Source organism: Puma concolor, chromosome B2 (assembly GCF_028749965.1).
Source record: "Puma concolor isolate L17-30 chromosome B2, mPumCon1.1.hap2, whole genome shotgun sequence".
NCBI lineage: Eukaryota > Metazoa > Chordata > Mammalia > Carnivora > Felidae > Puma > Puma concolor.
The window spans coordinates 144,310,465-144,336,519 of record NC_141671.1 but is presented as its reverse complement, the minus strand read 5'-3'; the positions used below and the strand labels follow the sequence as shown (position 1 = coordinate 144,336,519).

The window sequence follows — 26,055 nt, the reverse complement described above, 5'->3', positions numbered from 1 at the left end:
CTCTCCATGAAAACCTAGGAACCTGGGATAAAGCTTTTATGTAATTTTTGTGCATGTTTCTTCATTTCTAACATAAAAAAGCTATTTTCACTTAGGCAGACTGAAATTGAACAACTTGCCCCAAGTCACAAGCCTGAGGGGAAGAGTCTTTCTTTGTCCAGAGACCCTCAGCCTAAAACAGTCAAAAGGGAGGCCCGTCCCCAACTGGGGCTGGCTGTCTTTGTGGCAACCAAAAATTGGGATTTCACTCTCCACTGCCTGACACCTCAAGAGGTGAGAGGAAGACATTATAGTTCTGGGCTGGGGCCTTCCAGCAGGAAAAGAAAACCAAGTTAAAGCCAAGCACTCCTTCATGGAAGCGAAGGAGATTTGAAAAACTCGATTATAAGGCCCCATCCTTCCATCCTTCAGATATCCTAGGGCCCTTTCAGGAACGTGTCGAAACAGGCCAAATAATTCTGGCATCCTCACCACCTCAGACAGCTTTAGCAGCACGACCACCAACCCCCTGACCCCCGGAGGGTGACTCTGGCAGGTGGGGCTGGGAGTATTCAGAGGACAGAAGAAATGGGCGCTGGGGACTTGACAGGTGTCCGTGCCAGGGGCTTGGTCCTGCTCTCGCCTGGCCCCCAGGGCCTGTGCACACTCACCCCTCAGGGGAAGGGCAGGGTGTGGCTGTGAGAAGGGAGGAGGGTCTTGCAGCTCTAGGAGCTGGCCACCTCTCTCCGAGTCCTGCCCTGGGATGGTTCCTCGACATCCTGCTGTGACCCTTGGGCTGGACACCCTGCAGACACCCTGGCCCCTTTGACAAATACTTCTCTGGGGGCTGACCAGTTTCTGCCCAGCTTCACGACAGAACAGCCCAGTGGCTGAAAACAGCCCCGGGTACCAGAAGGCACAAGTTTAAAACCCAGGTCACCACCTGAGGACTGCCCAACCTTAGGCGAGCGACAGCACTGTGCTAAATCCGGGGCTCGGTCAGGTGCAAAGTAGATCATTAATTTATTTAGGAGAAAAACACTGCCAATTATAACTGCAAGATGCCAACAACTGTAACACATCCTAAGAGCCAAGACGCTACAATGTAAAAAAAAAAAAAAAAAAAAAAAAATCTGTCACAGAACAGACAAAATACAGCACTTAAGTTTTCTCGGCTTCTCTTTCTCTGTCTGTAAAGCAGGACATTAATGGCACCTGCCTCACAGGCTGTTGGGAGAAACAGGTTAATACATGAAAACACTTAAAATGGTGTCGACCACAGGGTAAGAAGGGAAGGTCAGCCGTCATTCCCACATCATCATCATCACCGAGGCTAGGACCACAGGCATTTTTTGTAACCTTGGAAAAATCACTGCGGGGACAAATCCTGGCAGGCAGCCCCATTTCATGGAAAAAGCAAGTGTCTGGAGGCAGTTAGATCTGCGTTTGAACCCTAACTACACTCCTTACCTTAGGCAATTACGTTAACCCTCTGAGCCTGCTTCCGTTACTATAAACAGCGGAAAAGATGCAACATCAAATTGGCTTATTTTTAGGATTAAATAAGTTCATGTATCTCTAGCCCTTGGCACAAAACAGACATTTAATAAACGCATTTGTCATGGACGTGCTGAATGCTTTTCCTACACACTATTTGAAAAATGATCAGTGCAATCATCATAGTTCGGGAGAAACCATCCCATGAAAGAAAGACCCAGAAAAGTAACGGCAAACACCAGTGCTCTTCTGTCGGCTTAGAAACTCCTCAGCCTCTGAGCACAGCTGCTGGGGGAGGCATGGAGCCGTGACATGCTCGGCTCAGGGAGAGCCATGTGCCCGAATGTGGTCATCTCACAGCCAATTCTCATTTTGAGAAGCAGCGCTGAGAATCGGGGATGTCACCTGTGCTCTCGTCTTGGCCCCACATGTCCCTGGAGACGCTGGGTGGGACCAACATAAGTCAGGGGGCCGAGAGAGGAGAAAGGAAACGGTGGCCGCAGACCCAGAGGAGCACCAGGGCTCCCATGAGGTCCAGGAGCACAGAGGTGACAATGCAGGGGCCCCACGGAAAGGCTGTCCAGCTGACAGCTCAGCCCCAAGGGACCACACTGAGATGCCCACTTGTCCCTGTGAGTTCTCTGCCTTTTCCAAATCAGACGACATGGCCCATTTTTCACATGTACTTTCCTTTCCTCTCCCTCACGCCCCACCCTCGGCGTCCCATGGCAGGTGCTCTGGGCTCCTCTGCCTGGTCAACACGCCCAGTCCTGGCTCTTCTTCAAGATACCCTGTGAGTCCAGGGGGCTTCTGACCTCCCACATCCACCCCTTCCCGAGTACAGATCCCTTGTAAGTGACAAACAGTCCCCTGGGCAGACCCCACAGACCTGACTTTGGAAAAACTCGGGTCCTGGAGGGCAAACAATGAAGGTGAGCTTCCTTTGCACACAATTCTTCTCCTCCAGCGGCACAGACAGGTGAGCGCCAGGCTGCATCCACCTTGACCTCCTCCCCAGAGTGGAGGAACAGGCGCAGCGAAATAAAGAAACGTTTTAAAAGATCCTAACAGCTAAAATGAAATGCCTAAATCCGGCAGTCTTTCCAAACGAGCATGAGAGAAGCTCTGCCCGGCTCCCTAGAAGTGTAGCATCAGACGTTCTGACAGCTGCTGTTCTGTCTGATCAGGGACTTACCAGATTTTAACCTGAGCTCCCCCAGGCAGCCGTAAGCGTCGGTGATCTTTCCATACTGGCCTTTAATGACCTCCTTCTCTTCCGGAGCTAGGGGAGAAACACATCACAGACAGCATCAGCCTGGGTCTCCTGTTGAAGTTCCTTCACTGCAGCCTTCTCCAATCTGGCTCCCCACCCACTCGAAAAAGAAAACGCAGAGACAATAGCTCGGCCTCAAGTAACGTGTGTGGAGGTTTTATGATCAGCGAATCACCAAGCTGCAGAGATTTAGACCTTCCCACAAAACCTTGGTCTCTGGAAGCGCCCACAGCTCCCTGGGGCCTGGGGAGGGTGAGGAGAGTCCCTGGCTGGCCAGAGGTGCTGGGGTGCAAGCCAGGAGCAGGTGCCTCAGGCCCAGCCCTGCCCACAGGCTCTGAAACAGGAGTGAGTCATTGTTACCTGATGGGGGGTGTGGGGGGACCTTCCTTCCTAAATATTGGCCACTGGAGGCTCTCGTCCTGTGAGCGCCCTCCTCCCTGCAGGGACCTGCTAACATAGGGGAGGCTGAGCAGAAAACCCACGTGCCCCAGGCACCCCAGGCCTGGGCCCAGAGGATCCCAAGGAGAGCTGCATGAGCAGAGCCCCCGGTCTTCAGCAGTGGCCACCAGTGCTCAGGACAAGACACGGCCCAGGGTGAAAGCAAGACAAGACAGCAGACCGACTGACAGACAGAAGGACCATTGGGAGCAGGGAGCCTGTGACCTACAAGGGCCCCACAGACCCACTGGCATTTACAGTGGCAGACCCTTGGACCCCTTCTCTGAAAAATGTTTCTACATGCAGAGAATGGGGAAAAAACCTCAATGAATCCTCAAATAAGGGCCTGGCAAACAGCATTAGGGAGATTTACTAGGAGAGCAGTCACTCAGCCTCTGAATTACTGTGATAGACAGACTCTTAATCTAGGGTGACAGAGGAAAGCCCGGCAGATGCTGCAGCTTTGCAGGATAGTGCTGGGGGGATCTGTGTAACCTCTACAACTGTGTGCAAAATATTTGGACACAAATATTGGACAGTGCAGCTCCACACTGTCAGTGAGGAGCCCAAGGCAGGGCTCAAACTCACGAACTGTGAGATCATGACCTGAGCAGAAATCAAGAGTTAGACACTCAACCAACTGAGCCACCCAGGTGCTCCCTGGGTATATATTTTTATGGGGCTGGAGGCACAGTTTTTGTCAGAATCTCAAAGGACTTAGTGACTCTGAAAAGGTTAAGAACCAGTGTAATCAATTACATTTCCCCCCAACATTCACATGGACTTTTCTGATTGATTAGGCTTTTGGTGGGGGGAGGGGAGAGTAACCTAAAGCTAATTATGAGAAGGACTGGGGGCCACAGTCCCACCTCTTCCATCCGCTGGGTTCAGAGAAGGGGCGGCTGGGAGGCGGGTGATTCACTACTCTCCTGCTGCTGCTACGGTGACAAATGACCAGACCCAGTGGCTCAAAATAACACACATTCATGAGTTGACACCTGTGCAGGTCAGAAGTCTCTGAAATGGGTTTTACTGGGTTAAAATCAGTGTCGGCAGGACTGCATTCCCCAAGAAGCTCTGGGGAAAACCTCTTTCCTGGCATTTTCCAGCATCTAGAGGCCGTGTGCCTTCCTGGGCTCCTGCCCACCTTCTTCAAAGCCAGTGACTACATGGCTCGGGGCTCTGCTCCCACTGTTACTTCTTGTTTTCTCTCCCTCTCCTGCTACCCTCCTCCCTCTTTTAAGGGCCCCTGTGAGTTACCCAGGTAACCCAGGACAAGTTCCTTAACTTACTCAAGTCGGCAAAGTCCCTTTTGCCATGCAAGGTAACAGGCACAGGAACTAAGGACTAGGATGCTGACATCTTAGGGGCCCACAGATGGCCACAGCCCATTCCCTGGAGGCCACAGGCCTCCTGCTCCCACAGGATGATGCGTGAGAGGGACAAGGTATTCTCTCCACTCCCTGCATCTGTTCCTGGCTGACGTGGACAACATCCTCTGCCCAGAGGTGACGACAAGCCCACTGGATTTTTTTTAAGTTAATTTATTTATTTATTAAAACATTTTTTTAATGTTTATTTATTTTTAAGGGGTAGAGAGACAGAACACGAGCAGGGGAGGAGCAGAGAGAGAGGGAGACACAGAATGTGAAGCAGGCTCCAGGCTCTGAGCTGTCAGCACAGAGCCTGACATGGGGTTCGAACTCATGGACCGTGAGATCATGACCTGAGCCAAAGCAGACGCTTAACCGACTGAGCCACCCAGGCGCCCAACAAGCCCACTGTTAAGGGCCAAGCACTGTGTCATGTGCCTACAGAGGCCTCCTTGAAATGGGCCTGCTCCCTGCTCTGGGACAAGTAAACCCCGTGAAAACCCAGGCTCACGGGAAGACACGAATGTCCCTCCTGCAGGCCACAGGCATGGCCAAACTCTGCATACGGGTGCTGCGGGCAGAATCAGGAGAGGTAAACCAGGCAGCTTGTGGCTCTCATCTCAGTACACACGCTGGTAAAGCAGGAGAGTAATTCGGACACAAATATATATATTTCAACCCTCAGAGCTTTACAAAGCCTTTGAACAGAATCCTTAAGCCTGACTATCATCGCGTTCTCATTTTGCTGACCAGCAACGAGGAGGACTTTGTGCATGGCATGCATTACCTCTGCAAACAACCCTGACCAAAGAAAACAAAACATCAGGGATCTGCTCCCCGAGGCGATGTGGTCGAATCCACACTTCAGAGGTGGGGACGCGCCCACAAGGCCAGGCTGAGGGAATAAAACTGACCGCTTGCCCTGCTGGACCACAGGTGACAAGCACGTGTGTCACAGCCCCCGTCACCAGGAAAAGTAAACTAATCCAAATTAAAAAAGACTCTTCATCCTCATATTTACTTATTACTTATTTTTTAATGTTTTATTTATTTTTGAGAGACAGAAAGAGACAGAGTGCAAGCAGGGGAGAGGCAGAGAGAGAGAGAGAGAGACGGAGACACAGAATCCGAAGCAGGCTCCAGGCTCCGAGCTGTCAGCACAGAACCCAACGTGGGGCTCAAACCTACAAACTATGAGATCATGACCTGAGCTGAGGTCAGAAGCTTAACAGACTGAGCCACCCAGGCGCCCCTGAGCCAGTCCTTTTAAAGTCCAGACCCCCCGCAGGCTGTCTCTCCTGGAAGCGTATTTTCTCATCTCTTCTTCTCCAACGCTCCTTCTGACCCTCACCGTGTACGAGCGGGTATGTTCTACTTCCACAGTGCAGACCCCTGCCCTGCCTTCAATGCCCCCCCGCCAGCACTCCTAGAGGCCTGGCCTCTCAGGCAGCCTGTTCCCAAATCACCCGACACCCCTCCTTGTCCCAAACAACTATACTTCCTCAGGTTAGAAGGAAGAAGAACTCCGTTATCCATTTTGCTCTTCAAAAGGGAGCTCACAGCTCCAATGTCTACAAGCACGAGGCAGGTAGTGAGTGAATGAAGCGGCGGGAGGGACCACAGGTGACCAGGGGACACGCGGCCCCTCTAACAGGGGGCAGATGGTCAGTTCCAGGCCAGCCCTGTGCCGGCGAGCTTCCAGTTTTTTGAGAGAAATAGGACACTCCTGAGTTTTCAATGCTGGCAACCAATCCACATTTATTTTAGGCATCGTGTGGGCCGCACACACCTCTGCAGACCGTATTTGGCCTGCCCATTTGCAACTCCTGTTCTCCCTTTCTTAATGTCTCGAAAATAGTCTATTCCTGTCTTTCACACTTTGGTTGCACTTCCCGTAGGTTTTTCCATGTTAGAATGCAATTTGCTTCCCCTCCCACTGGCCACGGATTTCCAGCCCTTAAGGAAAGTCCTCTCATTGACTCTCCCACCCTCTTCCTCATCCACCCCTTGCCCCTGGGCCTCAGCTGTGCACCCAGCGTACTGAGAGGCTGCCACAGCTGGCACTGGCCGAGACACACATCCAGCAGCGAACCAAACGGGCAAAATCCATCTACAGCAGGACTGGCCAAGGCAGGCATCTGGCGGTGTTGCAGAGAAGGAACGTGTGTCATGAATGGGTGTGAGATGACAATGGAGGCCAACCCGGGAGGGGGTGGGAGCCAGGTTGCCACGGCGGGGTGGGCGAGGCCACCTCGGCACCAGGTACCACGCAAGCTTCCTGCCAAGAACAGGCCAGCTCGGTAAGCACAACACAGACAGTGACATGGGCTAAGGAGAAAAAGTGAGCAGGGAAGGGGGTATAAAACGTGTGTGTGTGCGCGTGATTTTATATGGTGTAGTCTGAGAAGGCCTCACTGCAAGCGTGACTTTCAAATGCAGGCTCGAAGGGAATGAGAGGGATGGCTGAGTGAAGGTGGGGGGTGGGCACTACAGGCCCAGGAGATGGTGTGTAAAGGTCCTGGGGCAGAAGCAAATTCCTGACATATCCGAGGACCAGCGAGGGGCTCAGTGCCTGACACAGGAAATGGAGTAGGGGATCCATTGTAAAAGAGCTCTGTAGGTCAAAAAAAGACTTGGGGTTTCACTGTAGGGTGGAGGATTGCTCTGGCTGCTCTGTTGAGAACAGATCCTAGAGGGGCAAGGGGAAAGCAAGGAGACCCCTTAGGAAGCATTACAATGATCCAGAGAAGAGATGATGCTAGCTTGGACCAGGGTGGTAGCAGTGGAGGTGTTGAGAAACAGCCCAATTCTGGACACACACGCACGTATACATGCACACACACACACACACACACACATCTATACGCAAACACGTGCTTTTTCACTATGGACACTTCCAAAGAAAACAGAGCACTGTAACAACCCTACGTACCCACACTACCATGATCCTACCACCTCCTCTGCCATCAGCTCTTGGCCAACCCTGTTTCACTCCTACCCCCCCCCCACTCTCCTGTACCTTAGATCAGTGGGTCCTATAATGTGGACCTGAGACAGTAGGCATCAACCAGCATTAGAAATACAAATTATTGGGCCCACTGCAGCCCCAATGAGTCAGAAACTCTGGCCTCGAGACTCAGTAATCTGTTTTAATGAGTCCTTCAGGTAAAAATCATTGCCCTAGATTATTCTGAGCAAATCCCAAACTTCCTGTCGCTTCAGCTATAAATACCTCAGTAAGAATCTCTGAAAGATAAGGGTTCCTTTTAAAAACACAACCACAATACCATCCTCACATCTAAAAACTTTACCCATAATTCCTTAACATCATCAGATATCTGCATATATTTTGAAGGTTGAACCAAAAGGATTTGTGGACAGACTGGACATGGGATATGAGAGAAAGAGAGGGTCCAACGATGATGCCAAATTTTTCTCCTGGACAGTGGGAAGGCTGGAGCAGCCGTCACCGGGATGACGGAGACTGACAGGACAAGCCTGGATGGAACATCAGGAGCTCAGGTCAGATGGGTCAGCCTGCCGTGCCCCCAGGCGCCCCAGCACAGACATGGAGGGCACAGCTGCACCGGCCTGGAATCCAGCCGAAGATACAAACAGGGGCCCCAGCAAAGAGAAGGTCTTTAAAATCCAGAGACTGGAGGGGATCACCCGGGAAGTGAGTGCGTCTGAAACAGTGTGTTCAAAAGTCAAGTAGAATGAAGAGAAATGTCCAAAAAGATGTTAAGGAAACAGGAAGCGTGTGGTGTCCTGGAGGTCAGAGAAGAAAGAGTTTGAAGGACACAGGAGTGGTCAGCAAGTTCAGATGCTGCTCTATGTCCCACAACATGACAACAGAGCGTCCTTCCAGTTAGGCACTGATGAGCCAGAAAAGAGCAGTGTACGGGTAGCTGAGGGGCAAGAACCTAAATGGAGAGGGAGAGGGAAATGGAGGTTGTGTGTAGAGACAATTCTTTGAGGAACTGTGTGTATGTGTGTGTGTGTGTGTGTGTGTGTGTGTGTGTGTGCATGCACGTGCCTATGGGTCCATGTGTGTGTATGTATGTTTATGTGCATGCACGTATGTGCATGTATGGGTATGTGTCTATATGTGTTTCGTGCATGCATGTGTGTGCATGTGTGTATACACGCATTTACGTGCATGTAGGTACGCATGTGTGAGCACATGTGTGTGCCTGCATGCATGCACTGCTGGAAATGCTCTGGGACAGTAAAAACTGATGTAGTAGGAGAGGGGGAGCTGTGAGGTGGCAATGGCATCTGTCTGCAGGGTAGTGGGTCTCCAGAAACTTGCAGCTACACATGGGCAGCTTCTGGTGAGGGGAAGAGGATGTCACTGGTGGTATCACCAACTAAGCAGGATGAAGCAGGAGGGGGGCAAGGGCACACAGGGCGGGGGGTGGGGGGATGTGCAAGGCAGAGCTAGCGGCTGTGACTCATGAAGCCAAAGGGGGCCGGCGCGGGACTGTGGCGGGGTGGCAGGTCTGGGACCGCAATCCCAGCAAGGGTCAAAAATCGCTGAGCTGGAGAACTAAGGGCTGAGTTGAGAACTGCGGGCAGTAGGTGCAGAGTGGACGTTCTGACATAGATGGGGCACCAGAGCGTGGCCGTGGGAGAGAGTGGCCGAGCCAGGGTGGAGCACACACTGGTGGTGGGGGGAGGTCAGGGAGCCCAAGGCCAAGGTCTTCAGAAGGATCCCCATGGTGACTAGAGGTACCAAACATGGGGGCAAGACTCAGCCTCAGAGAGACCGACAGAGAACAGGGTAAAATCCCCAGGAAGCAGGCAATTCCAATGCAGGGCGATGGGCGATGGGGTTCCTTGATGTGTGTGGCAAAGGGTTAACACAGCCTCCAAGAGAACTGACCTTAGATTACCATTCTAGTCCTGTTTCCCTGGTAACCTGATAAAAGTTATCTGTGTTACTAGACAGCATGGCTTAGGACTGAAAATAGTCCTGACTGGTAGAAGGCATCTGGACTGAGAGGAACCACAGGTGACCCATCATAACTGTAATGGGGTCATGTGGACACTCATGGAATGAACGAGCCTGTCCTTGGAAGCTCTGCCACCCGACACTGGACTCTGTGGGGAGTTAGACTTCTCTGCAAATAGCCCTGGCACGCACATCTAGTGAGTGAAGTATGCCTAGGGTCTCCGGATGGCCATGTGAACGTACAGGGCCACTAGGAGGAATACTCCAGAGAAGGAGCGTGCCCCCCACTGCCCTGCCAGCAAGGTGTGGTTCCTGTCCTAAATCCCCAGCGGGGTCCTGACAGCCTCGATGTTTGGACGAGGCTTGGAAGTCCTCCAGTAGGCACTGTACATTGAGATTGCAAGTTGAGTGCTTTTAGGGAGGAGGGAAGCAGAGTGTCTGGAGGTGGCAGAGAGGGGACTAGGGGGCACACATCCCACCCCCGGGGCCAATGGGCCAAGGGAGTAGAAGAGAAACAGCCACCACCTAGGCCTACCGGGGAAGGGGTGGCTTGCCCCAAAGCAAGACAAACTTGGCCTGATGTCCCGAGGCTGGTGTCAGCAGGAGCAGGAGTGACTGAGGCAGCCAGAATGCACTCTGCTTCTTAAGACCCAGGTCACACAGACCATATTCCTGGTCCGCAGATAGCCAGTCCAGATCAATAATCAAACCAGCCACACGTGTTTTCTTTCTTTCATAATAAATTCCACGATAACACACCATAAGGAAACTCCAGTGAAGCCCAGCCCACACGTCACAAAAATAAGTAGGTCAATTTAACAATGCCGACAGCCCAAGACTGAGGTACCATTTGTGGCTGCATTCTTGTGCATGATTTTAGACCATCTTCTTGTATTTCAGGGTCTCAAGAGGATAGCAGCATCCAGATCAAGGTCAGTGTCTCCTCCATGAGCTCAGTTCAGACTGGCTTGTGACTGTTCCTTCCAGAGTTATCAGTTTGGAGCTAAAGCAGCTCTTCAGAAAGACAATGGATTTTCTCAGGCGGGCGGATGGAGGCGCAGGAGGGTTGCTAAGCAAAGTGCAAATCAAAACATCAGTCTGTACTGGAAGCTTGAGAGCCAAGATGAAAGCCAACCCGGGAGACACACGTCAGCCCCAATAAGAAACTTTCCTGTACTGGCCACTGCTTCTCTTTCTCACCAAAAAAGTCCAGGCCACACAAAAGAGCCAGGGTGGGGAGGGGGAGGGGGGAGGGCACTGAAAAACACATGAGCAAACGCACTGCCTCCCATCGAGGCTGTGTTCGCCTGTATAAACCAACCAGAGAAAATAAAAGGGAAATTTATCATCGCCTGCAGCCACAGCTGGGAAAACATCTGTGGGACAGGGGTGGGCCCCTCCACACTCCCCTCCCTGCACCGAGGTCAGCTGTGGCTGTGACCAGGCCAGCGGAGGAGGCCAGCATAACAATACCTGTTTCTCTAGAAACATATGCGTGTTTGCTGGGTACATAGGGGCTGATCCCGTAGCCCAGATCCTTGGGGGCAGTGTTCACCGCCTGACCACGGATCTCATTCCTGGGCCTGCATTCCCCACCCACGCCCCGCCGCCCCCGGCTCTCCTCCTGGAGCAAGTCCTCATGTGTCACCACTCCCTCATGTAACAAGCCCTTCACTTTGCTTCCTATGACTAACAAATTAGGTCCACCGGCCGCCTGGCACTGGAGGTTCTATTTACAGCTATCTTTTCAGTTTCCTCTCTGACTAGCCAAACCAGTTCCTCAGGACATCTCTCTCTCTTCTTCCTTCCCCAGTTATCCCTTCATCTGAAAGACCCTACCAGCCCTGCTAAGACCCCACCTCAGAGCCTCCTCCCTTGCAGAGAAGCGCTATTTCCATGCATGCCCCTTCTTATGCTGTAGGACATGCGGGGACGAAGGTGTGACTTTCCCCTTCCTTCCGTCACTCAGCAAGGACTCCAGATGCCCACTCTGTGCCAGATGTTGCTCTGAGCACCGGGGAGAATGGCAGCAGCAGGGAGGCAGGAACTCGAAGGAGTACTGCTTCACAAAAGGGGCGTGATCACCTGGGTGGTGCCGCTGGTTGGAGGGCAGACCCATAAGGTAGAAGACATGGGGATCTTAAGGAAGAGCTTCAGAGGCGTGGCAGGTACCAAAGCCGGGCTTAAGTGTGTCACAGGAGGATGTGGGGTGAGTGGAGATAGCAAGGGAGGACGACCTTTTCATGTGAGGTAATGGTAATGGAGCCGGGGTGGGGGGGGGTTGGGGCCAAGAGAAGGCTTATTAACCTGGGATGCGACCTGGGATACGACCGTCTGTCGGTTTAATGATGGAAATCACCTGGCTAGGAAGGGAAGGGGGAAATAGTGGGAACAAAGTGTTTAAAGGGGGGAGGGGACGAGGCGGAAAGATAGAGAACAGGGGCAGGGGGTCAGCGCTGTAACAGAGGGAAGGTGGCGGGCGCCAGCAAACACGTTAAGTGGTGGGGCTTGCGAAAGTTCTCCTAATTCCTTTTATTTTCTCAGTGATATAGGAAGCAAAACACTAGCTGAGAGGGCCAAGGTGTCGAAGGCTCGAGAAGATGTGAAATAGCCATCGCACGGTGAGGAAGAGCAACCTGGGTAGGAAAGTCCGGTAAGATGACTGACCAGCGTCGAAGACCCCATGTGAAACTGCAACAAGCCGGTGTGGTCGTGGTTTCCTCCAGCCACTCTCAGCAACAAGGGCGCATGCGTGGGGTGGAAGGGGCGTGGACTCACCCCGGGCTTGCGGGGCGGGGCTGCTCCGCACGCACCCAAGGGAGGAGTGTGTGCAAGAGAGCGGAGAGTGTGTGCAGGAGTGGTCACGGCCACGAGGCGCACCGTAAGCAAGAGAAGGGCGGAGGAGGGGAAGGGAGGGTGGCGGGAAGGTTGCGGGGCCGGGACACTAAGGGCTGGCGGCTGCAGAACTGTCTGGGGTGCGAGGAGGACAGCGGGTCGCAGAGAAGGATGCCTGAAGCTGAACTTGCAGGTGGCATGGTACCTGGTGCCGGGAAGGTCTAGCGGTGTGAAGTGAGGGGAAGGGAGGGCTCGGTCGTGAGGAGGTGAGGCCAGAGAGAGGCCAGAAGCAGGGGCATCATGCTAAGAGGCGTGAGCTCACCGGGGATGGGGACAGGAGTTGCGGTGGGAGAACCCAGGAAGCCAGGAGCCCAGCTCCTCTGTGAATGACAGCGTGGCCCGGAGGAAGGGAGACCTCAATAAGGAGGCGTGTGCGTCCACAAGAGCCGTTTTTCTAGGGGGAGGAGGAGGAACCCTGGCCTGAGAGTGGCAGTGAGCGAGAAGGATGCCTGCCCGCCGCCAGCAAGGCTCCGTCTGGGGGAGTGCGTGCAGGTGGAGGCAGTGTTCCAAGAGGCTGGCGGGCGAGGATCTGTTGAGCACAGGTCACAGTTCCAGGAAGATGAAAGCTTCATCCGTCTACAAAAGGCCAATTCCTATTCTATGTTTTAATCCAGAATCCAGAAAACAGACTATAATTCATTTCTCAGGCTTCTCTGATTTTTAAAAAATTGTTGTTGTTGTTGTTGTTGTTGTTGTTGTTGTTGTTGTTGTTGTTGTTTAGGAGAAAACTAGCATTAGAGACGTGACTGGAACACCAGTCCGCTTACCTGGATTAGATGCACCGCAAAGACACAGAGCTGCAGCCTCGCGGGGGGCAAACACTGTGCACAGAGACCCAGGAAACATGAAGCGAGTTCAACTCTGAGCAGACGCATTAACTGTGCTGTGTTATCCGCATCCCCACACACAGTATTTGGGGGCATCTACTACGACTACTTTGGCCTCTCCTTCCATACGTGTCTGTTAATTAAACATGTCTGCTCCTTCACAGAGGCCCCTCACAACATCGGGGGAAGACAGTCACGCTATTTTTACAAAAAGGCAGAAGACACCTCAAATGACCCTCTTAACCACATTTCATTGATTTGGGAACCGCCTCCTCTAATTTACCAACCGGCCAAAGTCTTTCTATACCTGGAATTCGCTCCGCCCAGCCTTGGTAACAGAAAAGTCTGTGGCTGGGTCAGAACCCGACCTTTCAATCTCAACCACTTCACAGCACAGCATTCCCCAACGGCACTCCAGGAGACCCCGGTGTGCCCTGAGGTGTTATGTGTGCTCCATGAACAGAAGGTCGCACGTGCTTGGGAATCCCTGGGCTAGCTGAGCAGCTGGATTTACCACCCGGCCTGGCAATCTTTTCCATGCTAACCTGAGCGCACATCTCCAGGGGGTGGGAGCCATGTCTGGACCCCCCTGTCATTTACCTGTGAAATCCTTCTGTTCAGCAGCCTCTCTCTGGGGAAGTTCGCCTTTACAGAATGAACACTTTGCCTGTCCCACACTCCTTTCTGGGGGCCTACTTTGTCCTCCTCAACTCCCCTTTTTGAATGGACGCCATACCTACCGCCTGCCCCAACCCCTGGCAATGGTGGCCCCCTTTCTACCTTCTGCCACTCCTGGTGATACCACAACTGCTGTTCATGCCTCAAGCACCTGAGCCCGGCCCTGATGTTCCTCGTGCTGAGCTTTGCCTGAACCTGAGCAGGGGTGTCACCTGGAGGACAAGTCAAATCTGGGCCTGTCTGGAAGCCTGTGGGGGATGACCTGGGAGCCAGTGCATGAAAGAAACGAATATCTCCTGGGAAAGGGGTAAAGGCCTAAGGGGAGAGACAGGTGTGAGGGCACAGCTGCAGGGCCAGGAGGGAGGGGTGACACCGGGTGGAATGCAGTGTCTGTCACAGGAGCCTCCATGGAAGAATGGAGAACAGAACCAGCACTCCCTCGTCGGGCACTGCTGACAGCCCAAGACGGAGTGGCCAGTGCTGGCTCCATGGCTTGGGCCATTTGACTTCTTCCTTTTGAGGATGACTTAGCTATCCTTTGCCATCTTTTCTGGTAAACTGTTCTTCTTCTTTGTGATCTACGGGAGCTCTTTTATATCCAATGATTATCAGTCTTTGACCCTTTTATATATTGCAAATAGTTATACACAGTTTCCTTCCAGGCTGCTGCTCGTTTTTAAATATTTTTTTTCCACGTTTTTATTTATTTTTGGGACAGAGAGAGACAGAGCATGAACGGGGGAGGGGCAGAGAGAGAGGGAGACACAGAATCGGAAACAGGCTCCAGGCTCCGAGCCATCAGCCCAGAGCCTGACGCGGGGCTCGAACTCACGGACCGCGAGATCGTGACCTGGCTGAAGTCGGACGCTTAACCGACTGTGCCACCCAGGCGCCCCTGCTGCTCGTTTTTAAACTACCTTTATGGCATCTTTTTATACCCTGGAGTTTTAAATATTTATGTAATCAGTCTATCAGTCTGACACAGGGTGAAGGCTGAGCAGGGGTCCTTGGGTGCCCCCAACGCTCTGTTTCTAGATCTCACCCTGGTGATATGGGTGAGTTCACTCGGTGAAAATTCATGGAGCTGTACACTTAGGACTCGCTCATTTATATATATTTCTTAAATCTGTCAGGTTTTTTTTTTTCTTTTATGACTTCTGAGCGTTACGCTTTGTTTAGAAAGCCTTTCACACTATGAAACTGTGCATGCTCCTCCTATAAGTTCTTTTAATACTTTAAAAGTTGAGCTCTTGGGGCGCCTGGGTGGCGCAGTCGGTTAAGCGTCCGACTTCAGCCAGGTCACGATCTCGCGGTCCGTGAGTTCGAGCCCCGCGTCAGGCTCTGGGCTGATGGCTCAGAGCCTGGAGCCTGTTTCCGATTCTGTGTCTCCCTCTCTCTCTGCCCCTCCCCCGTTCATGCTCTGTCTCTCTCTGTCCCAAAAATAAATAAACATTAAAAAAAAAAATTTAAAAAAAAAAAAAGTTGAGCTCTTTATATATGTATTTTTTTAATTTTTAATGTTTATTTTTGAGAGACAAAGCATGAGCAGGGAGGGGCAGAGAGAGAGGGGGAGACACAGAATCCCAAGCAGGCTCCAGGCTCCGAGCTGTCAGCCCAGAGCCCGACGCGGGACTCGAACTCACAAACCATGAGATCGTACCCTGAGCCGAAGTCGGATGCTCAACTGAGTGAGCCACCCAGGTGCCCCTCTTTATATTTAACCTTAATGACTTCTGTAATTTCTTTTAAAGTCTGATATACTATAGGGCTCTAACTTAATTAACATCCACATAGGCTTAACAAAACCTAGGAACCCCATAAAGGTAAACCATCAACTGCGTTACTAGATAACATTGCTTTTGGTAAAAATGACCTTAATCGGCCAATTGCTCCCGGACAGGGAAGAGCCATACATGAATTATACCTGCTGACGAGGACACCAGGCTCAGGGCTTGGGGGAAGCCTGGAATCTATACCTGTCGGGGTTTTATAAAGGATATGGCTCCTACAGGGTGCAAGGCTTAATGATGGGAGGAGCTAGGGACCCGATGGATGGCTGTGCGAAGCAGTCACCTGCAGGAGCTCCTGGAGAGACCACTCACTGCCCAGGAGAGGGAGAGCCAGCGCTGTCCTTCGGGCAAGCCGAGGTTTCTGCCCTCCTCCTTTCAGACTAGAAAATCCAAGGGGAACCCGATCTGAATATCTGGCTGAATAAACGAAGAGCCCCACGGCGCACAGCACTGGTTGATGACACCAACCAACACCATTCGTTGAATATCCACCTTTCCTCTGGCTGATTAAATCATCACCTAAGTTACAATAAACTAATCTATTTACATAAGACTGTGAGCCCTCTCTTCTATTCTATTGATTTTTGTCCATTATACCGTTCTTCTGGTTTTGTGGTGTGCTTTACTATCTGGGAGATCAAATCCGTCCTCACTGATCTTTTTCAAAATCTTCTTGGCTATTTTTGTCATTCCTTCATCATTCAGCAGTGTTTCTGGGGCTGCTCCGCACACCAGACAGGGCTGAGAAGACAGTACAGAACAACACACGATGCCCTTTGTAGGGGTTTCCTGGGGCTGCTGGAACAAAGTAGCACAAACTGGGGCACTTAAAATAACTGCAATTTATGCTCTCACGGTTTTAGGGGCCAGAAGTCCAAGATCAGGTATTGGCAGGACCCTGCTCCCTCTGAAGCCTCTAGAGGAGGTTCATTCCTCGGCTCTTCTGGCTCCTGGAGGCTCTGGGTGGTCCTAGGCTGGTGGCCAAGATGTCACTCCAATCTCTACCTCCGTCGCATGACCGTCTCCCCTCTGTGTATGTCTGTTTCTGTGTCTCCTTTTTTTTATAAAGACACCAATCCTACTGGATTAAGGGCCCACCCTATGCCGGCATGACTTCACCTGAATTTACATCTTAATTATGGCTGCAAAGACCTGATTTCCAGGTAAGGTCACATTCAGTTACCGTGGGTTAGGACTTGAACATTATCTTTTTGGGGGACACAACGCAACCCGCACCACCCTGCTCCCATAGAGCCTGCACTCTCATGGTGAACAACGTCATGCAATGTATGCAAAAGCAAACACAGAAGTTGCTTTTGGTGACCAGTGGTAGGAAGACAAGAAAGCAGGTGACAGAACGGAGACAACGGGGGCGTGGGGAGCGTGGAGTGCACAGGTTAGTTGCGCGAGGGTGGCCAGGAAAGTCTTGCCCAAATCATCGAGTTAGCCCTGAATGAGGAGGCCGCAGCCGAGCAGAGGTCTGGGGGGAGAGCAGTGCAGGCAGAAGGCACAGCAAATACAAAGATGAGGCAGGAGCCAGTCAGGGCTGCTCAAGTGGCGTAAGCTCGGGAAATGGCAAGAGAGGAGACTGGAGAAGGAGCCAGGGCAGAGGACGTAGGCGGTGCAGGCTTGAGCAGGCCCCTGCATGGGGGCTGGGGAAGCCTTGGGAGTGGTGGCTGGAACACTAGTTAGGAGGCCAGTCCAAGTGACTGGACTAGTGCTGTACCTACGCAGCGGGGCGCTGGTGGCATCCAGGTATATGTGCAGGTAGAGAAGTCTGGACTTGCCAGGGGATTGGGTGGAGTGGAGGAAAACAGTAGGACCAGGATGACTCAGTCGTTTTTGTCCTGAGTCTCTGCCCCACCCATATGGTGCTGCCATTTAGTTTAAGTGTGTGTGGGGAGGGGGGCAGGGGGGGTCCCAGACATACTCCAGTCGGCCCGTTATGTTTTATATCACACTGCTATTGGAATTTCATTGGATTTTACTCATAGATACTTGCATTTATAGATTAGCCGGAGAAGAACATCTTCACATTGTCAGTGTTCCTATCAAAGAATACAGTATACCTTTCCAATTATTTGATGCTTTAGTGAAGTTTTGTAGTCTTCTCCTTTTAGACCTCACATATTTTATTATGTTTATTCTCAGAAACTGTTGTCGCTGGGGGTAGAATCTTTTTTTTTTCCTATTTGATACTCTAATTTCTAATTGACTAATCATGGTGTCTTGGAAAGTCATCAATTTTTCTCTGCCGAGCTTGAAAAGCAGCCAGCTTATTAATTCTCTACGTCTCACAATCCGCCACATACCTGTCACCCGGCTCCAAGAGTTATCAGCATTTCTCCAGGCTCATTTCACTTGCTTCCTCCCCCCCAGTGTGTGTGTATGTGTGTGTGTGTGTGTGTGTGTGTGTGCGCGCGCGCGCGCGCGTACATATGTGTCCATCCATCTGCTTCCCACAGTATTGCCAAACAAATCCCAGACCTGATATCATTTCACTGCCAGATACTTCAGGATGTGTCTCCTGGCTGTTCTAGGTGCACAGTCTTATCACCTGCACCCAAAAGGGTTGACAGTGCTCAGGAGGGGAGCACACACACGCCACAGGGCTGAGGCTTCTCCTAGAAAGCCCAGGGGGAAGCCAGTGAGTGAGCTAACCGGAGTCACAAAGTTCAACCTGTAAACTTTTCTTGCAGGATCACACGCCCAGTCTTCGATCTGGGTCTATTTTCTCTTTGAAGACAAAATTCTTTTTTTTTTAAAAAACGTTTATTTATTTTTGAGACAGAGAGAGACAGAGCATGAACGGGGGAGGGGCAGAGAGAGAGGGAGACACAGAATCCGAAACGGGCTCCAGGCTCCGAGCTGTCAGCACAGAGCCCGACGCGGGGCTTGAACTCACGAACCGCGCGATCATGACCTGAGACAAAGTCGAACGCTTAACCCACCGAGCCACCCAGGCGCCCCTGAAGACAAAATTCTAATAAGCTCTCAGCTACATAAATTTCCTGACAGCAAACGAAACCAGAAACCTGAGGCCGAGAGCGCTGAAGTCGGACACACACCTGAAACCCCCCAAGTCTGGAGCCATCGGTCTGCAGGCAATGGCATGTCATGACAATTCCTCACTTCGCCTGTGTGATCTTATGTGACGCGCGCCCCTTGCAGGGTAAGCTACAAATTCCAGTTCCACAGTGGAATTCAAATTTTATCACTGCCATAAAAGTTCGAAAAAGGCCTTTATAGGACTACCTTCTCCAAGGCGGCCTACGGCCCACACGGTGCCTTTTTGTGAATTAGAGAAAAGTGCCCCCTCTAGACAGATCAGCTTGGAAAGCAAGGGACGTGGCGGAGGAAATGGAGGGCAGTACTGGCTCCCTCTTCCGCTCTGCCCCACGGCTCCTCCCTTCCAGAGCCGCAGGCCACGCCCCTCTTGAGCCACAGGCCCCTCCCCTCCTGAGCCACAGGTTCCTCCCCTCTGCTCCAAGGCTGTTGCTCCCCTCTCCCCTCCTGGTGGTCTGCGGAAAAGGTAAGCAGATACCACTATGTTGGACCTTGTCACGAGGGCCTGGCTCAGGCCCGGGCTGGTGGCAAGTTATTTCCGGACCAAGTTTTCCAATATTCCTTTCTTTACCCACAGCATTTAAATAAAAACAAGCCCATTATTGACGTAGGCCGTGATGTGAGTGTCACAGTTCTGTTGAACCAGAGCACATCGATCGGACTGCATTCTATCAGTCACTCTTTCTGCCAGCGGGATCCAGCTTGGCTCCGGACCTCAGTTCTGCTTAATCGCGAAGCAGGAGCCACAGAAAACGGTCTCCTCTCCTTAAAGAGTTTCTCCAACATACAGGATTTATCAGCCATGAATAAGATTCATGGTGAAGCTTAAGTTCTGCAACACACAGTCAGTGAAGCAGCTGAAACTAGATCACACATTCCCAGGCACACAAACTCCCCCTCCAGAGCAGCCTGTTAAAAAACAAAGCTATGTTTATGTTGAAGGACAGGATTTTCAGAACGTTAATGGAAATTAATAAGGACCAACTAAAGGAGCTATTTACTTTAGCACACTTTATACTATTTTAATAAATACCTTACTCTGTGGCCCTAATTTAAGCTAAATTGTTACTGCTTTTTAAATTTTTTCTGCTGGTTATCGGAAAAGGGCAGAATCAAGGAGAGATCATCTCATGCATTTTAATTAATTCATAAGTCTCTAATACAAAATGTATAGCAGACATTCTTAGCTCAGACTTGGATCAGAGCCACCTTAGATTTTACCTGGCCAGATAATTTCTCCTAAGATTCAAATGTGGATTAACTCAATTCCCTCAGATAAGGAGCCAGGGCTAGATAGAATTCAGGTCTTCCCTCTCCTACCAGTAGGCCTCACCAGAACATTCTAGAGTCAGACCCAAGGAAAGGGAAGTAGTTTGCTTTTTCTGAGTAGAGATTACTACCACCAATGAGTAATAAGTCAATACAAAAAGGCAGCTAGTCAGTAGAGAGAAGAAACTGTACATCATGCACTGTTCACCTTAAATCGCCCATTTTCCAAGATCTTGATGGGTGTCCGGGCCACCCGAGTCCTATGCCGGGTCCGAGCATCAGATGTTAACTCCCTGCCCTCTCCCCGCCCCACAGCCCCCAATCCCACATCAATTCCAAAACTAGGAGTGTTTTCGGTGGCCCAGTTCTGCTTCGGACCTCACACTGCTTTAAAGAACAAAGGAACATCCCTCTTCATTTCTTAGCACCTGGTTTGCCCTCAGCATCTCCTCAGATCTTGTCAGGGGGCAGCAATGGCAGAAGATGACTGCTGGGGCACCTGAGTGGGCTCAGTGGGTTGAGCGTCTGGCTCCTGCTCAGGTCATGATCTCGTGGTCTGTGAGTTCGAGCCCCGTGTCGGACTCTGTGCTGACAGCTCGGAGCCTGGAGCCTGCTTCGGATTCTGTGTCTCCCTCTCTCTCTGCCCCTCCCCCATTCATGCTCTGGCTCTGTCTTTCTCTCTCTCTCTCTCTCAAAAATAAACATTAAAAAAAAATTTAAAAAAAAAAAAAAGATGAGGCCTGTTCTGGGGGAGTGGACAAATGCAGCACAGCAGCTTGTGGTCAGGGGCTCCAGGAGGTCAGGGAGGGTCGGCTCCATCAGGCTCGGCCTCAGAGAAGGGAGGAGGTGGGGCAGAAACACACAGAGATGCGGGAACAGAATTAAATACTAGTTCCCATGACACTACAAAAGGCTCTCCAGGAGAGTTCCTTACCCTCCAAAAACTGCTATAAGATTAAGCTCAGACTTTTGCATTCATACTTTGGAACTGCTCCCAGGAATTGGTTCTCCAGAAGGAGCTACCCTGCCTGCCCTCCTTCGCTACTATGCTCCAGGTGAACCCTCCCGCCTGGAGCCATTTTTCTGAACCCGGAAGCTTTACAAGCAAATGGCAACCCTCCAGCTTCGTCTGTCACGAGTGCAGACTGCCACCGCCCCAGGACCTGGCCAGAGGCATCCGGCTGTCCCGGACAGGCCCTTTGCCAAGCGCCGTGTCCACGACAGTCGCCCAGTGCCCACCTTGGGTGCAAACCACAATTCTGTCCACCCAGTCGGCACAGCGCCCGAGTTCTCCAAGACAAGCAAAGGTAGGGCAGGAAGATACATTCACTCCCTCAGGCATTTCCCCCCCACTCCAAATTGAGGGGCTCTTCAGGAAGACACCAGTCCAACATGTTACCTGTTTGATGTTCCTCACACTCGGAAGCATGTCCTGGGGGAGCCTGGACATGCTTAGAAGCCTCCAGGCTAAGAAACCTAGGACTTTCTTCAGAGCTTCGAGTCCTAATCAGGCTCTGTTCTAGGTGCTGGGGACATCCATATGGAAGGATACCAGGCGCAAGCCTCAGCCCTGCTGGAAGGCAGGACTGAAGCCCACACACTTCTCTTGAAGATGTCCCCTTTGTGAGATCACATGCACCTCTCAGTGGGTAGCTGCTTCCCCAAGCCTGGACACTCCTGTTTACGCAAGCATCGGACAAAGCTCCAGTCACGACGGGGATGCTGTACTGATGCTTACACTCACCAGCACCCCTGATCTCCACCGACCACACGTGTGTTTTGAAACCCAAAATAAGCACAGAGACGATGGGACACAGCTAGTCTTTTTCATACACACATTGAATCTTCTTTTTTTTCTAGGGAGGAGATTTTTACTAAACACGCTGTTCTCTAGAGCCTCCGGGGCGTTGTTCAAATCATGGCTCCACCACTAACTAGAGGTAGAACCTCATACGAGTTCTTATGCTTGTCTGTGCCTCACTTTCTCCAAGTGTTAAATGGAATCTATTTCGTACCTGCCTCATTGTGAGGATTAAATAAATCAATACATGTCAACCCCTTAGAATAGCACCTGGTACACAGTAAGTGCTCCATAAATGTTAGCTATTTTTTTAATGTTTATTTATTTTTTGAGAGAGTGGGGGGGGGGTGGAGAGCAGAGAGAGAGGGAAACACAGAATCCAAAGTAGGCTCCAGGCTCCGTGCTATCGGCACAGAGCCCGATGCAGGGTTTGAGCTCACAAACCACGAGATCATGATCTGAGCTGAAGTTGGACGCTCAACCGACTGAACCACCCAGGCGCCCTAAATGTTAGCTATTTTTTTCCATAAATATTAGCTATTATTATCAAGTTGGACCAAAGTTTATATTGTCAGCTAAAAATTCAAAGCAGCTTGCAATGAACATCCTTAAAGCAAAATGGGCTCATGATGTATGAGTATATTCCGAAATAAATATCTGTCCATTGATACCAGGATAGTATCTACCCTTGATACTAGATCAAGGTCATACATATTTCTTAAGGTTTTCATTAAATTGTCCTCAAAAATGACTCACATTCACATACCAGTACCCCAGGGCTCCTTCCAGCATTCCTTAGAAACAGAAAGTGCCCATAACTGGGCTCTTTTGTGTTGACCTTGAAGGTAAACCCTGGCGTGCCCACTGACAGCCCCTTATCTAACAGTGTATGGACGACACCTACCCATGCATGGACAATGTCTACCAGAGCGCAGATGACGCCTACCCGTGTGGGGACGACACCTACCAGTGTGTGCACAACATCCACCAGTGTGGACAACAGAAGCACCAGCCACTGCAAAAGCCGCCTGGAAATGCTAGTGCAGCTCGGGGGGGCTTTGCTTGCAAACCCTCAGCTTGGTCAGGTGCAGACACCCTCGCAAGCTGGATCGGATTTTCTCCTTGAGGTGAGCTGGCCACCACACCACCTAGCCCTGCCTGGAAATGCTTAGGGACTCCCCTCCCCCCCTCATCTTATTCCCAAGTCTGAGCCTGGGGCAGTTCCCCAAGGTGTTAAGGACACTTCAAGTCGGGGGGGGGGGGGGGGGACAAAAAACCCAACAACAACAGAACATATTCCTCATCGCAGGTGGAAAGGCTGACCCAGTCCCACAATAGAAGCTGAGCGGCCAAAAATCACGCAGTGGGACCTGGGTACCCAAGGAACATCCCAGAAGTGATACCCAGACTTACACAGATACCCAGAACACTTGCCAGAGTTCTGTTTAACAAAATATGTTCGGGGCGCCTGGGTGGCGCAGTCGGTTGAGCGTCCGACTTCAGCCAGGTCACGATCTCGCAGTCCGTGAGTTCGAGCCCCGCGTCAGGCTCTGGGCTGATGGCTCGGAGCCTGGAGCCTGTTTCCGATTCTGTGTCTCCCTCTCTCTCTGCCCCTCCCCCGTTCATGCTCTGTCTCTCTCTGTCCCAAAAATAAATAAACGTTGAAAAAAAAAAATTTTAATTTTTTTTTTTAAATAAAAAAAACAAAAAACAAAATATGTTCTACCCTCTTAGCTTGAGAAGTTCACCCCTGTTGCTAACTGGAAGATCAGGTCCAGCATGTAGCCAGTGGGGGCAGGTGCCCCTAGCCTGAGCCCCTTCTCTTTCCACTGACACCGTCCCCACTCGTGCTTCTGGGCTTCATACCCCTCCGCCAGGGGCCTCATGCACACACCTGAGGACACCCAGCCAGGGTGGCATGTGTCCACCTCCACCCCTCCGGGCACCCCTGCCACACTCCCTTCGTTGGGGTCTGGAGTGGACACGTGCACTGTGCAGTCTGTCACCGACCCCGGGAAAAGACACGAGCATGTTGGAAACAGACTGGGCACCACCTGGGTAGGAGCCTCCAGAGTCCTGTGTATCTGGACTGAGGTCCAGGGAGGCGGGCGCAAAATGGCCCGACTCCTCGTTTCAATGAGAGGCACAGGGCAAGCCCCCGAAGGTGTCCCTGTGAGCCCATCAGTGCCATCCCAGGGTGGGGACACTCTGCTCTTCCAGCTGATGGTTTACTCTTCCCATGGGATCACTTTGGTTTTTCAAAATGTATCCTGGCCAGAGTCTCAGAATCAATTCACACCACCATCTCTGTTCTTGCCCACATCTCAATCCGTCCCGCAAACTTTGAACTTACGCAGATACACACGGATGCAAGTCAAGAAAAAAGAAAAGCCAAGCCAAATAAATTAAAATCTTATTTGAAATCGAATTAATAAAATGTTAGGAGATTCATTTTTCATAAAAAATACAGGGACATGTGACACAGAACTGAAATATACTGACATATCAATGCTGGGTGATAGGTACAGGGGATTCATTTTTCCTTCTACATTTGTTCATTTCAAATGTTCGCAATTAAAGGTTAAGGGAGGGACGCCTGGGTGGCTCAGTCAGTTAAGCATCTGACTTCGGCACAGGTCATGATCTCGAGGTTCGTGAGTTTGAGCCCCACGTCGGGCTCTGGGCTAACAGCTCGGAGCCCGATGTGGGGCTCGAACTCACGGACTGCGAGATCATGACCTGAGCCGAAGTCGGCCACTTAACCGACTGAGCCACCTAGGCGCCCCTAAAAAAAATTTTTTTTTAAGAAAAAGGTCAAGGGAAATGTTTTTGAGCCACATGGCCCTAAAAGGGAGGCTGGCAAGATCTGAAATCACATTCCTACAGGTGAGTTATGAAAACGACAGGTAGAAGTACACACTAACCCAGTTTGCGTATTTGTAAATGTTATGCTGAGCAGACCTACCAGTAGGAAAAAAGACCGGGGCATGAGCCTTGGAGGCCAACAGGCCATGTGGCCCAGCGGGGGTGGGGAGGGGGTGTGGGGGCGCTTCCCAAGTTAGGAGCCTGGGGCCCCCCATCGGGTCCTACCTGCACTTCAGTCTTCACCCCGGAGTGCTGATGATATGGCCACTTACTGATTCTCTCAAGTGCTCTTAAGCAGGTCAGACTCTAAGGCACTGACCTATAATCCCAAGCCACAAAGCCAGGGAAAGTGGGCAAGGCAACAGTTCAGAAGAAGCCTCGCCATTTCACCAATTCAAACAAAGCAGGATATTGTGGCCTCTATATAAACACAGCAGCTGGGAAAACCCAAGCCTGGTGTTTACACAGAAACTTTTCCCCCAGAAGCTCAAAGTAATTTAGGGACACTTACTAATTAACTTAATTAAGTCTCCCAGGCCTCCTTCCTACCCCCATCCCTGCTGCTGACTGTTCAACAGCAGGCGTGGCTGGGGGAGGGGGGGTGGGGAGACCCAGTCCCACTGGCTCACAAACACATGTGTAAACACACAGACACTCGCAGGCCACCCTTCCTAGGGGCTGTTTGGAGAACACTGACCTTTGGAGTATCAGTGCTCATTCTGAAAACAAAACCTATGAACAATAGTCACACTTCCCTTTGTGTGGTCCACACTAAGTCTAACAGAGACAAAGGGAAAGACAGCAACTACCTTTTGTCCCAATGTGCCAACAAGAGAACATCTGCATGCTAACTCTGGATCGCGGACCACAGGGAATTGTTACGTGCTATGGCTTTTCACCTATACTTGAGAAGCCCCCCACTACTAAATCAGCTCACCAAGAAAACTTAGTAACAACTTTAAAAATTGTGCCAATACTTTTAGGTTTTCTGCTTCCATTTAGCTTTTCTGCTTCCGAATTCCTGTTCCCACTGATCTACATTTAAGATAGATTCTCAACCTAACTCTTTTAGAAGCAGGAATTTAGAAGTATTCCCTCAGCACCCTTCCTGCTAGCAGGCTAGATGGCCTGGCGTAGGGACCGTCTGCAGAATCACAGTGGAAGAGAAGGACTTTGCCCAGCAACAGACCAACCAAAGATCATCAGCTTTTTTCCTAAACTCTCGGCCCAGTTCAAGCCCCTGAGCAGTGCCCGGAAATGCTAAGCAGTTGTGAGCCCCTACCCGGTGGTGAAACGCCTTTTCAAGTGTGGGTCCTCATGGGATAAAAAGTGCCTTGAAGAGCTGTGGGA

At 51.2% G+C, this 26,055-nt stretch overlaps 1 protein-coding gene and 1 long non-coding RNA gene across 6 annotated transcripts in view; one reads left to right on the top strand and one right to left on the bottom strand.

Annotated features, from left to right (window-relative positions):
- SYNJ2 (synaptojanin 2) overlaps nucleotides 1–26,055 on the bottom strand; it is a 103,695-nt gene that overhangs the window by 74,788 nt on the left and 2,852 nt on the right. For all 4 annotated transcript variants that reach the window (XM_086708237.1, XM_086708235.1, XM_086708234.1 and 1 more), the window contains exon 2: nucleotides 2,672–2,758. In XM_086708237.1, coding sequence (XP_086564363.1) covers nucleotides 2,672–2,758 — 87 coding nt within the window. The remainder of the gene's footprint in view (nucleotides 1–2,671; nucleotides 2,759–26,055) is intronic.
- On the top strand, nucleotides 10,378–14,589 carry LOC147581330 (uncharacterized). 2 transcript variants are annotated; one of them, XR_015251683.1, is made up of 3 exons: nucleotides 10,378–10,446; nucleotides 11,484–11,682; nucleotides 12,059–12,404. It is a non-coding gene; the product is annotated as an uncharacterized LOC147581330 (long non-coding RNA). The 2 variants fall into 2 exon arrangements; XR_015251682.1 differs by lacking the exon at nucleotides 10,378–10,446 and adding an exon at nucleotides 13,131–14,589 and having other exon boundaries at nucleotides 10,855–11,682; nucleotides 12,059–12,167.